Raw genomic sequence first — 14,899 nt, forward strand, 5'->3', positions numbered from 1 at the left:
CATATGATGGTACACAGGGACCTTTGCATACATCGTTCAAATTTGCAATACTATACTTTTGCTCAAAAGAGTCAGGTTTCGGATAATGTGCTATTAGTAACTGATGAAAAATAGAAGCGAAAAGAGAGCCTGAATCTTAGCATATATGAGCACCCACGCATGCAATAAAAAGGTGTGCTGATATTTCAAAAACTCCACGCACATCATTACACTGATTGAGTGCAGAAAAGCAGCTTGTTGAGAGCTCTAAGATAGCTCTTAGCTCAACACTTAAAGCTAAAGATTAAACAACATGGCTAATTCTAACTACTCCATGATAGGCCTAGTATTTAGTGTTGTCTTCAATTTAGAGTTTTGGTTAAATAACATTCACTTTGGCATTGACTGGGAAAAAGAAATTTGTTAATTGCCGTATACATAAAGTAAAAAGATAAACTCTGAGTCACGTCTGGGAATTCCCAGCGATTCAAATCAATGGACTCACCTTGAAGACAAACACCCTTACAACCAAACACCACCTCTTTAGATATACAGCTTCTGAGCACCACAAGCTCATAATCAAGTTCAACGTGATTCTTACATATGTCAACTACTGCACCTGTTTGAGTCAGTCAACTAAGTACCCAACAAAACTCTTGCCTTGAAAAAAAGAGCCAGGAGCTATATATTGATCAACCGTTTGTAGAACAATATATATGCTTGTTCCTGCAAGACCTTCTCCGGTCCTACTATGGATACCAATCCATCATTGTACCGCAACCACCGACCATCAGGTTGCTTCGAGTCTGTAGTATAATGTCCACAAAAGGGATCCTTTCCATGGTGAGTCACAGTGGCCACAAGCTCATAGTGACGTGCCTGAAAACAGGTGCAAATACATGCTTAAACAGCAGCTACCATTCTCATTATAACTTTGATAGCTATTATATTCTATAAACTGATAAGCAACTCAAGCAAGTAAAAGTAAGGCTGCCTATGTAATAAAGGTACAACCTGACCTTTATTATGCATAATTCTAAATGTATAAATCATCTAGCTCTCTCATTAGGAAACAAAAGCGTTATGGAATAAATTTTACTAACAATCGGACCTCAAATCCAATATTCAATGGGTTGACAAGTAAATCCCGTCCCAAGGTGAGAGTAAGTGGGAATTGCAGAGTCTTGAACAGCTTACTGCTTCCTTCAGCACCATAGCTGAACCTCATTAGATGCAGAATCAACACCCTGGGCAAACTTTGCAACTTCACAGACTTGCTTGCGCTGACTACTGCAGCCTGAAAATGCCACCACAAGTATGTAAAGCAATTTCACAAATTATTAGAATTCTTATCTATATATCTCATTGAAGATTACATTCACACTTTCCCCATGCATGCATATGTACAAGCACAGATGCATACACATGTATACATGTACAGAGATTCTTCACTTCCTCGTCACAGATAGAAACAAATCACATTCAGATATATTGCCTGTGCATAACCATCTTGCTAGTATAGAAGATTACATATGCAAACGGAAATATACAGCCTTTCTTTAAGAGAACACTTAAACCTTTATAGTATCTCCCTCCCTATGCAAAAGAAAATATACAGCCTTTCTTTCTTCAATAGAACACTTACAGAGTGCCTCCCTCCCTAATTCTCTCCCTATCCCATGGCAGATATAGCCGTGGTTGGCCCCAGAATCCTACCAGAGTCTAACAAATAGCCCTGGATGAAAACAAACATAGCTGATTTAAATATAAAGGTAGCACATACCTTCCCAGCTGAAGTTTTGTACCCTTCAAGACACTCCGGAGCTGAAAACAGTCTCAATGCATCCTCCAATGTACGGACAGCTTCTGGCAGAATATCCAATTGGAGCACAAAAAAGGGTTGAATAGTTGCGGAGGCCTTAACTCCTATCCAGTAACAATACATAACAAGTTAGACAATCAGATTTATTATATTGATCTGCTCTACACATGTAATAAAACTGTCTAGTGATGTTTACAACGCTGTATACTTCAGATTCACCATAGCAATGTGCATTGCATATGTACACCTCCAGTCATTTTCTGTGAGACCACACAATTTTGGGGAAAACCATTTCAATGCGAGTTTAATAATAGTCCAAACCATCAAAAAGAGAGAGAATACTGATCTGGATCAGTATCAACAAATCTAAGACTCTATCTATACATCAAAAAAATACTATAAGTTATATTTTGAAAAAATCTATCTACTACCAAAACTGCATGGTTATGAGATTTCCATATGGCCTAGTCCCACAACATCATCCACATAAAGATTACATGACTATCATTACCGACCACATCTTGCATGAAAGTAATCCCCTTCATAGCAAGGAAGTTAGCTAGAAGGCTCTTGAGTAGTCCCAAGGGACTTCAAACAACCTTTTGCATTTTTCTCATTTTATCTCCCAAAAACCAATGACCATAATCTTCGTTCATTGTTTCTATGGCTGCACAAAATGGAACTAGGCAATGTTTGTCAAGAAAAGTGATGGGATGGTATGCACTCGTACCATATTAGTGAGAAGGTTTGCTGCAAGAATCACATAATGTATGGCAAACACCAAGAGAAGAAAATGCATAAGAAAAGTGAAGAATGATGAACACTGAATCAAGCTGATACAATGGAGCAATGCTCTGAGATGACTGCATTGTCCTGGCTGATCAAGCAGCAGCACCTGAAGGGAATCTGCACAGTGAAGGGAGTAAAATGCAGTCCTCCAGGCAGTAGAATATCAAAGTAGATGCTGAAAGATGAAGGATAACAATGTAGGGAGCTAAACACGGTCCTCAAGAATTATGAAAACACAAAAGCGTAGGTACCTGCTGTAGGGCTGATAAAGAGGGTGTAACCTGCTGTAAAAGGCCTGAATCTGCTGCAAACAAAGCCTTCAAAAAGTGGCTGATGGCTGGGAACTCTCACTTGGGTGCTAGGGTGGCAGCAAGAGCTAAAAACACATGATAATGTTGAAGATAATCCGCTGTACCAGTCTAGGGAGGAGTAAAACCAGCAAATGCAGTAGTAGGGATGATAAAGAAAAAGCTGCCAGGCTGAAAACACAGAAATCTCGAGTGTCTGATGGCAATGTGAAAAAGACCTCTAGAATGAAATCACATGCTGGTATGATGTCACGATCAGCTGGACACCACCATCAGCTGAGATATCCACCAAGGTAGGGGTGTGGACAGCAGTGGTAGAGGGCCAAGGCTGAAGGTGTGATGAGGGAATGATAATGAATGAATGAAAGAGTGAGTGTGAAGTGTAGTCAAGAATGGACGAACGCCCATGCCCTATTTATAGGCACATGCGCCATTGAACTCTCTCGGGTGGCACCCACTGACGTGTCTAGTTTGGTGCCCCGGCAAGCCTTTTGGGCTGTAAATGGAAACCAAAATAGGAATTAAGGTAATGAAATCAACTTAATGAATGGGTTTCTCAACAATGTCCACATTTTCATGTATGTAATCAAAGGAGCACTACTGTTCTACCATTTGACAAAAATGCATGATGCTCAATGTAGCTATTGGTATAGCAACGTAGCTTGATCCATTGGCACTCCAATGAAAAGTTCTCAACATAAAACACATATGGGTGACTAATTGTATGATCTGAAGACATGGGGGCACTAGTAAAATCTCCACATGAGACATTGGGTAATTTGCCATCTACGTGCTATGTGTCCACACATGAGACATTGGATGGCTCGTTATATGCTACTTGAAGTTGAAGTTCATGACAAATAACCATAACCAATAGAGACAAGGAACGCCTGTTCCGGCACATAGGAACGGATTAACGCGTTCCGAGGGGTTTGAGCCAAGGAAACGCTGGCGAAACGTTCTAGCCCGTTTCCTGACCCGTTCCCTCCCGTTCCAATCCGTTCCCTGGCCGTTCCAAGGCCGTTCCCTGTCTGGAACGGCCGTTCCAGCACGAGTTTTTTTTTTATTTTTAACTTTTAAGTTTTAACTTTATTGTAGGCGTTTCGCGCCGACTGCCCGTCTGTTGCCCGCGTTGTCGCCCGTTTCGCCTGCTCTCCTGCTCGCCTGCAGCTTTTCGACTACTCTCCCGCTCGCCTGCGCCAACTGAACTCCCGTTGAGTACCTGGTCCGCCCACTCCGCCTACCATACCGACTGTCCCCGCCCACTCCGCCTGCCCTACCGACTGTCCCTGCCCACTCCGCCTGCTCCGCCTGCCCTACCGACTGTCCCGCCGACTATCTCGCTTGCCCCACCTACCCCCACTGCTTACTCCCACCTGCTCTCGGGACTCGTCTACCTCTCCCGCCTGCCTGGCCCGCCTCTCTTGCCCGGCATGACTCCTCCGCGCGATCAGGTGAAGTCTCAAGGATCATTATCTCGATTCTCCCCTAAATTTGGGGCATTTTGGGTCAGACATCAGTTGTTGGTAGTTATCCCAAAATTTGGGCCTTTCTCAAGGATTGGATTCTGGAATTTGGGACTTAAATTTGGCTGCAATGTCCCCAAATTTGGGGCATTTTAAATCAGTCATTGTCCCAAATTTGGGAGCTGAAAATGCGCCAAATTTTGGGGCATTTTCAGCAAGGAATTGCAGGCTGGAATGCCCCAAAATTGGGACATTTTGAATCTGTCATTGCCCCAAGTTTGGGAGCTGAAAATACTCCAAATTTTGGGGCATTTTCAGCAAGGGAATGCAGGCTAGAATGCCCCAAATTTGTGGCATTTTCAGTAAAAGGAATCCAAGCTGAAGTAGCACCAAAGTTCTGGCGTTTTTAGCATTGCTAAAAATTTAACACACACATGTTGAAATTTTGGCTGCAAATTTCTGCAATTTTATTGAACTTTACTAATTGTTTGTCACTTTTATATAGATGGCAGCATTGACATCTATGGGATCTTCATCATCCTCAGCAGGTACTTCGTCAACAACTGAACAAAGTCAAAGCACTACTTGGTCATGGTGGGATGAGGTAGATGCAGGGGTGCCATTGAGAGGTGGAGGGGCTCGCCCTTGGAAATGCAAACTTTGACGTTATGCTCGCACTAGTGGGGCTGATAAAGTGAGAGCCCATCTTCTACATGAGGAGGGGAAAGAGGTGCGTTTTTGCACCAATGTATCAATTGAGAAAAGGCGGGAGTTACTTGACCGCATAGCCACATCTATGGGGAATTCACATGCCAGGAGGACGCCAAATATAGCAGTGGATCCAACAACATGGACTCCAAGACCAGCAGGGCATAGTGTTTCATGCAAAAGACCACCAGGATTAGTGGCTATGTAGCCTTCTCGTGGGCCATCAATGGCAACAGGTCGTGGTGCTAAACAAAGTTCATTGCACACTTCATGGGAACCAAAGAAAAAAGAGGAAACAGATGCAACAGTGGCACGCTTTTTTTACCATGACCATATTGCATTCAAATCAACCAGGTCACCTTATTTTTTAATTATGGTGACAAAGATTGCAAAGTATGGACCCACATATAAGCCCCCTTCATTAGAAACTATCACGACTACATTGCTTCAAAAGGAGAAAGTAGCCATAGAGATTGCAACAGCAAATATTCGCAATCAATGGGCAAGAAATGGAGTGACATTGATAGCAAATGGATGGAGTGACACACGCCATAGGTCCATACATGGTGTTATTGCATATTCTCGTAGAGATGTATACTTCATTGATAGTCATGATGCTTCAGAGACTGGAAAGAGTGCAGATGTATTGGCATCCGAGTGGTGCAAGGCAGTGTAGGCTGTTGGGGCAGAAAATGTAGTGCAGTTTGTGGTAGATGGTGAACCTACAAACAGGGCAGCAGGAAACATTTTAATGGCAATGTATCCACATATCACTTTTAGTCCATGCATGGCGCATTGCTTGAATAACTTGTTAAAGGATATTGGGGACTTGCCATGGATTGCATCTCTTGTTGCGAAAGGCAATAAGATTATCACATTTATATGTAATCATCAGTACTTGCATGCTGAGTTTCGCAAGAGAAGTGACAAAGAACTTCTTAAATACTCGGATACACGATTTGCATATAACTTTCTTATGCTTGGTCGATTGCACTATTGCAAAGGTGCAATTAGGGAGCTATTTGCTAGTGATGAGTATGAAAATTGGACTGGCACTGCCACTGCTACTGCTGTGTTATGTAATGCATATGTTTCTGATAGAGATTTTTGGGATGAGGTTAATCGCACCAACCAAATGGTTGATCCTATTATGCACATGTTGAGGCTTGCAGATGGCATGGATCCATGCATTGGGAAGATCTATGAAGGTATGGATCGCATGATTGAGAGGTTGGAGAGTTTGGAACCAAATGCAGATAGGTATGAGCAGATCAAGGAGTTATGCATCAGCAGATGGAATGAGTATGACTCTCCTATGCATGCTGCAGCATATGTGCTTGATCTTGAGTTTCAAGGAAAGATGCAAGAAAGAAACCTTGAGGTGGTCAAGGCTTGGAACACATTGCTTGCAAGGCTTTATCCTAGCCGTAAAATGCAATGCAAAATTAAAAATCAGCTCTCTGTATATCGGCAAACATTAGGGATGTTTGGTACAGAGGATGCACTAGAGGACAGGACAAATATTGGGGCTACTTTATGGTGGGAGGACTATGGGGCAGAAGCTCGAGAGTTGCAGAGTTTGGCTATTCGTATTCTTAACCAAACAATTAGCTCTTCTTGTTTAGAGCAACTATGGAGCTCATTCAATCACATTCACTCAAAGAAGAGAAATCGTCTTGGTACAATGAAGACGAATGACCTAGTTTATGTGAGCTCCAATCTTCGCTTGCTAGCTCGTACATCAGTTGCAAAGGCTGATTCTTTTATATGTTGGAAAAAAGATGACGATGATGATGATGGTGATGATGATGGGCAGGATGTTGTTCAGCAGGATGAGCATTCAAGCACAGTGGAGCCATCTTCCATGAATCAAAGCACTTAGTAGCTAGCCTTTTGGAACTTTAGAGTATTGACTTGGAAATTGGAGCTCTTGTAACTTGGATCTTTACTATTTAGGCTTTAAAGTTTACTGTTTAGTGCATATTTTGTGTTTTTGCAATGCACACTTGTTGCCAGTTGGACTTATGCAACATTGTTGATTACAATGTTGAATTATGAATGCGACAATCCATTGCTGGTTACAATGTTTTGAATCTTTATTATTGTTGAAAATTGAAACTTGATTATTATGTCTCTAGAGTCTAATTTCATGAATTATAATTTACGGTTGATATGATCTGTCTCTCTAGATTCTAAGACAAATGTTGACTCTCTCTCTCTCTCTCTCTCTCTCTCTCTCTCTCTCTACACACACACACACACACACACACACACACACACACACCGTTCCCTCCGTTTCCGTTCCCTCGCTTTGGGCGTTCCCCCCGTTCCAAGGGGTCCTGTTCCCGTTCCCGTTCCCTGTTCCTGGTAACTATGCCATAACCACCACTGAAAAATGATATGTACCAAGATAGAAGATATCATCAACCCACAAAGTGACCACATTGACGACACACAACTGACACATGATTGCATTGTATATATACGTTTCCAGAAAAGGCCCACTTCCAGGCCCAAATATTGTTAGTAAAAATTATGTATTCTGGCGACAAACAAGTCACTCTTGTTGATGTAGATGGAGCAGAACTCTGACTCATAATTGTTAGAAGTCAACCTCCCCATGTAGTGTGTGACTGTCTTTATGTACTACCGACATGACAGCTAGTGTACAGCTGTCTCCTGCATGTGACTACATTAAATAAGTCGGTTAGCTAGTCGGTGACCTGACTATGGTTAGTCTGTCTAGCCAGCATGTCACTTACTCTATGTTACTCTTATATGTGTGTTTTACTCTATGATGAAATAATGAGAAGAAGATGATGGAACCTGAATACCCTGTCTCTCTCTCCTCTTCAAACATGGTATCAGAGCAGGACTTGGTGGATCTCTGAGAGCTGGAGAAAGTGAAGATCTACTTCCAGGAAGTGAAGACTCATTCTTCTTTTGTACAGACAGGCTGCCATTGTGGACTGCAGGTAGGTATTTGTTCATTACACACTCCAGGGTCAAGATCAAAGCTTGTGGCTTCTTGAGAGCCTTGAGGAGGCTGTTTAGAGTGCATTTGGGTGTGGCATCAACATCACCATCATCATCTTCATCAGCAGGAACTGAAAACAGGGGTCTGCAACCAACGTGATTGCGCCTGTTTGGGCTGAAGGCCTGCACTATCTACTGCACTCAATGGTGACCATAAATGGGTCATGAGAAGCATGTATGCTTACTGAAAAAGGTCTTTGTGGAGTACATGGAGTAAGTACTTGTGGTTGAGCTCTGAAATGAGCTGAAATAGAGTGGGCAGAACTGTGTAAATTGTCTGCACTGCTGTATACACAGCATACATGGAGTCTACAACACTTTGAAGAGCATTGGAAGCTCTTGAGTATGCCCAGAAGCACCTGTGAAGTATAGGTACATGCTAGAGGCTACATGTACTTGTCTTGATCAATTGCAAGCTGAGTTTGGTGGCTGAAATATACAGATTTGAAGCTTCTTTTTTGGCTGGAAACTGTCTTGGATTGTGGGCAGTAAGCATTTTGCTTTCTATTGAAGCACAGAGTGCCAGATGCAGACATCTGAAAGACATATATGCTGTCATATGCATGTTAGAATTGTCTTGGGTTGAGAGGAGCATCAAATGCCACTGAATACTGGAAGTTTGCAGCTGAAATAAAAGAAATCTTGTCTTCTTGAGATGAATATAAATTGCAGACATTTTGTTTGACTTGCTTGTCAAATGTAGACAGGGTATTGTCACTACATAGTCATGTACTGACGGTGACATACTGAAGCAAATGTGTGGTCTGATTTAAGGACTTTTTTGAGCTAGTTGAAGCGGGTTATGCTGGTTTATTGACTGCAATCTTTACATAAACTGTTGGCATTGGTACTTATTAAGAATACACTAGCTAATGTCTCTATGCTTATGTCTAAAGTGACATATGTACCAGCAGTCAACTAAGCAGCTTTGGAACATGCATTACATGTATCCAGGTGGAGTTTGACTTTGGAAAGGCTGCTATAATTGCAGTTTACAGGTTTGGACTGCATGCTTTTGGACCCTGGCAGTGGATCTGCAGAAGTTAAATCTAAACCGAACATCAGGCATATGTATTGGCAGTTGTCTTTATGAGTTGGATCAACCAATTGTGACTTTGTTTGGGCTGATATTTGACTGAAATTTACTGGTTTTTTTTCCTGCAATTAATTGCAGAAAACTGTCATAAATAGTTCCGGGCTGAAGTTGAACTGTTAAGAAGATCTTGGTTTGCAGGTCGCCAGGCAACGTCTGCAACATGGCAAATGCTGATAGAACTGATAATGTAACCCAGATTGTGGGAGAAAAGCTTGATAGCAACAATTATGCAATATGGAAGTTCCGCATGGAGAACTTTCTGATAGGCAAAGGATACTCGGACTTAGTGACAGGTGTGAGGCTGAAACTGAAGTTTCAGATAGGAATCCTACAGCTGATCAAAGACGAGCGCATCGAGCCTGGACGGAAAGAGCTCATAGAGTTTTACATTGGCTGTCATTATGTATCTTGGATGCTATGGTGATGCAGATCATGAACTGTAAATCCCCAACAGATGCATGGAACATATTGGTCAGATACTATGACACAACTACGAGTGCCAGGAAGATACAACTGAAGCAAAAATTCAACAACATAGAGAGGAAGAACAGATCCATACAGGACTATGTCACGGAGATTAAAACCTTAGCAGATCAGCTCGCATCTGTTGGCTCACAGGTAGAAGATGAGGATATGGTTGCAGTGACCTTAAATGGCTTGGATCCAGAGTACAAGTCTTTTGACACTTCAGTATCTGTGCGGGCTGAGATGCCTGATTTTAATGAGCTGGTTGCATTATTGATTCATGAAGAGATGAAGCTTGGCTTAGCTACAGGGTCAAGCAGCTCAAAGAATAAGGATGCAGTTTTTTATTCGAATCAGCGTGGTCGTGGTAGCCGTGGTAGAGGCTATGGATCTAGCAGAGAAGGCCAGCAGAATGCATCCTAAAGTAATAGCAATCAGCAGTCATCAAATGCAAGAGGTAGTGGCAACTTTCGAGGCAGAGGAAGATCTAACTCCCATGGCAGAGACTCATGGCAGCAGCAGCGTCAGTCAGACAATCCAAATAAAGATAAGGATTATCACTACTGCGGAAAGTATGGGCATATTGCAAAGGATTACTGGAAGAAGCAGGGAAATCAGAAGGGCAAGCAGCATGGACATTATGCTACGTCCAGTCAGACAGATGACTCTGGTGATAGACTGTTTGCCATGCAGTATGTCAAAGATAAGGCTGCTGAAAAATCATCTGATGATGTAGTATGGTATATTGATTCAGGGGCATCAAACCATATGACCCCACATGGTGACTGGTTCACTGAGATGGTTGCAGATAAGTATGGCTATGTTTGCACAGGAGATGATACGCAGCATAGCATAGAGCACAAGGGGAAAGTGCCTCTGGTTGTACATGATGGCAGGAAGAAGAATCTTCATGATGTTTTGCATGTCCCTTCGATTACGAAGAACCTATTGTCTGTGGGCCAGATGACAGAGCAGAACTTGCAGGTTCGCTTCAATAAGCATGGCTGCTTTATTGAAGAGTTTGACAATGGATGCAAGTTGATCGCGAAAGGCCACAGAAATGGAAGAATGTTCACTCTTGATGCTACACTGCTAGAGCTGAACTCCGCTATGTTTGCCCAGGGTTCTAGCACTATCAGGGACTTAGAGATTTGGCACAAGAGAGTGGGGCATGTCAATTTGCAGAGGCTGCAGACCATGCAGAAGAAGCAGCTCGTAACAGGGTTACCTAGATTCCAATATTCAGATATTGGTCATATATGCGAGACTTGCCAGTTTGGTAAGCAGTCACGATTGCCGTTTGTCAGGCATGTAAGATAGAGTACACAACCACTGCAGTTAGTGCACTCTGATGTTTGGGGACCATCTCATAATGCATCTATGGGGGGTTCCAGATACTATGTATCTTTCATTGATGACTACAGTCGATATACCTGGCTTTACATATTGAAAACAAAAGATGAGGTCTTTGCTGTTTTTCAGAAATTTAAAGCACAGGTTGAGAAGGAATTTGAATGTTACATCTCTTGCTTGAGATCTGATAGCGGTGGGAAGTATGTATCCAATGAATTTGCTGATTTTTTGGCTGAAAATGGTATTCGTAGGCAGCTAACCTGCAGCTACACTCCGCAGCAAAATAAAGTAGCTGAAAGGAAGAACAGGGTTCTGATGGAAGCTGCTAGGGCAATGATGAATGAGAAGCATATGCCGCTTTACTATTGGGCAGAGGCTGTTGTGACAGCCGCATATATTCTGAACAGGACTCCCACTGCAGGCATTCATGACATGACACCATTTGAGAGGCTCTATGGCTATAAGCCGGATGTAAGACACATAAAGGTCTTTGGCTGTCTTGCTTATGTGCACATTCCAGATGAGAAAAGGAAAAAGCTCGATCCCAAAGCGCATAAGAGTGTGTTCATTGGATACTCGCAAGAGAAGAAGGCATACAAATATTATGATCCCTCTACCAAGGAGACTTTGGTAAGCAGGGATGTCATCTTTGATGAGTTGGGCTCATGGTATGTCTCACCAGTTGCAGTGCCATTGGATATGCCTTCCACTCATGTATCTACAGTTGAGTTGCAGCAGAACACTGATATGACACGACCTAGTAGTCAGCAGACAGTATCCCCATGGACAGGGAGATTGCAACACTCATCGTCCACTAACACTGGTATGTCAGTAAGGGGGAGATATTATGATGTCTTGGACAGCAAAGGAAAAGAGAAAGCTACTGAGGATGGTATGACGCCACCTGGCAGAATGACTTCTGGATACGAGTCTGCTGATACGTTAGATAGTGAACTTGGCATTCCAACTGTCTATACGCCTGGTACGAGGCAGAACAGGTATATTCCGCCTCATGAGAGAGGGGAATCAAGCAGTGCACCACAGCCTAGACGATCGCAGAGGGTCAGATACCCTGTTGACAGGTTGACGTACTCTGGTTATTCTGCAAAGCATTATGCATACATGACAAAAGTGATGGAGATCAAAGAACCAGATACTTATACTGAAGCAGCAAAGGATAAAAATTGGTGCATGGCTATGGACGAAGAGATGAAAGCCTTGGCTGAAAATCAGACTTGGGATTTGGTACCACAGCCTGAAGGGAAAAAGCCTATTGGCTGCAAATGGGTTTATAAAATCAAATGTAAGTCTGATGGCAGTGTGGAAAGGTACAAAGCAAGGCTGGTCACTAAAGGATATGCTTAGTAGTATGGCTTGGATTATGATGAAACATTCAGCCCGGTTGCAAAAATGGCAACCATACGAACTGTTATTGCCTTGGCTGCTGAAAAAGGCTGGAAATTGCAGCAGATGGATGTTAAGAATGCATTCCTCAACGGTGATTTAGCAAAGGATGTATACATGGTTCAGCCGGAAGGGTATGAGCACCCTGATTTTCAGCATTATGTGTGCAGGCTGAAAAAGGCACTGTATGGACTGAAGCAGGCTCCGAGAGCCTGGCATGCTAGGATCAGCAGTTACTTGCAGAGTCTTGGATTTGTTGTCGACAGGGCTGATCACAGCCTGTTTACAAAGAAGACTGACACTGGCTTGGTAGTGCTGGTCATATATGTTGATGACCTGATAATCACTGGAGATGATGACATGGGAATTCAGCATGCTATGAAGATGCTGAAATCTGAATTTGACATGAAAGATCTGGGAGATCTGAAGTATTTCTTGGGTATTGAGGTTGTACCAGCTGAAAATGGCTTATGGCTGATGCAGAAGCACTATGCCATGGAAATGCTTAAGAAGTATGGCATGGCTGAATGCAAACCATTGGATACACCTCTGGACCAGAATGTAAAGCTAGACATGAACACTAGGGCTGAAGTAGAAGATGTGACTATGTACAAGCAGATGGTCGGCAGTCTGATTTACATGACCATCACTAGGCCTGACTTGAGCTATGCAGTAGGGCTGATAAGCCAGTTTATGCAGAAGCCGAGAAAGCCGCACTTGGATGCAGTTAGATGCATCATGAGGTATGTTAAGTCCACTGTAGACTATGGGCTGTTCTATGTCAGAGATAAGCCCTTGACACTGATTGGATACACAGATGCAGATTGGGCAGGATGCTCAACTGACAGACAATCTACGAGTGGCTATGCCTTTGGCTTTGGTAGCGGCATGATCAGTTGGAGCAGCAAGAAGCAGCCTACGGTTGCTTTATCTAGTACTGAGGTAGAGTACAGGGGGGCTGCATTGGCAACATGTGAGATTGCTTGGCTGCTCAAGCTTATGGCTTATGGCTGACTTGGATATTCAGGTTGATGCTCCAGTGAAACTGTTATGTGATAATCTGAGTAGTGTACTCCTGGCCATGAATCCAGTTTACCATGCCAGGACAAAACACATAGAGATACACTACCACTTTATTCGTGAGATGGTCCTTGCAGGAAAGATTGATCTTATGCATGTGAGGACTGATGAGCAGGTAGCAGATATCTTTACCAAGTCTCTGGGTAAAGATAAGTTTTGTGGTTTTAGACAGCTACTTGGTGTGCAGATGTTGTCTTGAGCTTGAGGGGGAGTGTTAGAAGTCAAGCTCCCCGTGTAGTGTGTGACTGTCTTTATGTACTACCGACATGACAGCTAGTGTACAGCTGTCTCCTGCATGTGACTACATTAAATAAGTCGGTTAGCTAGTCGGTGAGCTGACTATGGTTAGTCTGTCTAGTCAGCGTGTCACTTACTCTATGTTACTCTTGTATGTGTGTTTTACTCTATGATGAAATAATGAGAAGAAGATGATGGAACCTGAATGGTTCAGACATTGCTCAACCCTGTCTCTCTCTCCTCTTCAAACAATAATAATGCTCGTTTGAAGCAGCTTGTGTGATTGAAATAAATTCTTTTGAGTCTCTGAAATAATTTGTTAGGTATTCAGGAAGGTCGCATTTAAAGATTTGATGTAACATAGAACGGCATTTCGAAGCCACCATAATGGACTGTACCCATTAAGCCAAATCCTGAGCAAAGGTCATTTTTCCACAGAAGAAGACTATAGTCCTTTACTGAGCCTTTCTTCTAAGGGGGGATGATAGTTGGCAGCTTTATATCCAGCGAAGGATCAATCAACATAACTACACTTTCCACAAAATCTTCATGAAAACAAAGTGTGCTTTAGCAAGGTCTTGCTGTCCAAAGCCATTGAAAGCAACATGTTTTTTACTTTGCCTCTCTATCTTAACAACCACCAAACATCTGAAAATTTTGATAAGACTAGTGGCATGGCAGGCATTATAACCATCCATATGACTGTTTAAGCTTCTATTTAAATTTGCCATTGTCGTAGCTTGTCTAATACATAATTAATCAGGCCATATGATCCCTGCTCGTGTGATGTCAAACATCTGTGGTTAGCATCAGAAGACTCACCGAGATGTTAACTTGTTACTTTCCCAGAATGTCCCACACAATCCAAAACTGAGGAAGAAATCTCCAAAAACTCCTAATAAAACATGCATACAAGCACACAGGCATACACGTGCACATAGCTATACAAGCCTCAAGGCCAATGTCAAGTGTAGAAACAGACAAGACTGGCGATCACCAAACTTGAAAAGAGGGCATAATTGATAGAGGGCTGATGAGCAGGACCTCTATAATTCATTGAGAGTAGAAACAGACGAGATTGACAATCACCGAAACTGAAAAGTGAGCACAATTCATACAGGGCTGATGAGCAGGACTCAACACGCACACACATTAT

At 42.6% G+C, this 14,899-nt stretch overlaps 1 protein-coding gene across 3 annotated transcripts in view; it reads right to left on the reverse strand.

The window, feature by feature from the left end:
* Positions 1 to 353: 353 nt before the first annotated feature.
* Positions 354 to 14,899, reverse strand: part of LOC148041703 (ubiquitin carboxyl-terminal hydrolase 24-like) — a 53,326-nt gene continuing 38,780 nt past the window's right edge. For all 3 annotated transcript variants that reach the window (XM_087681489.1, XM_087681480.1, XM_087681471.1), the window contains 3 exons: positions 1,763 to 1,905; positions 1,091 to 1,276; positions 354 to 858 (listed from right to left, as the gene is read on the reverse strand). In XM_087681489.1, the coding sequence (XP_087537615.1) occupies positions 661 to 858; positions 1,091 to 1,276; positions 1,763 to 1,905 (527 nt within the window). In that variant the 3' untranslated portion in view covers positions 354 to 660. The remainder of the gene's footprint in view (positions 859 to 1,090; positions 1,277 to 1,762; positions 1,906 to 14,899) is intronic.

This window comes from Lygodium microphyllum, chromosome 1 (assembly GCF_053477565.2).
Source record: "Lygodium microphyllum isolate KBCC chromosome 1, Lygodium_microphyllum_v1.1.10, whole genome shotgun sequence".
In the NCBI taxonomy this organism is placed as follows: Eukaryota; Viridiplantae; Streptophyta; class Polypodiopsida; order Schizaeales; family Lygodiaceae; genus Lygodium; species Lygodium microphyllum.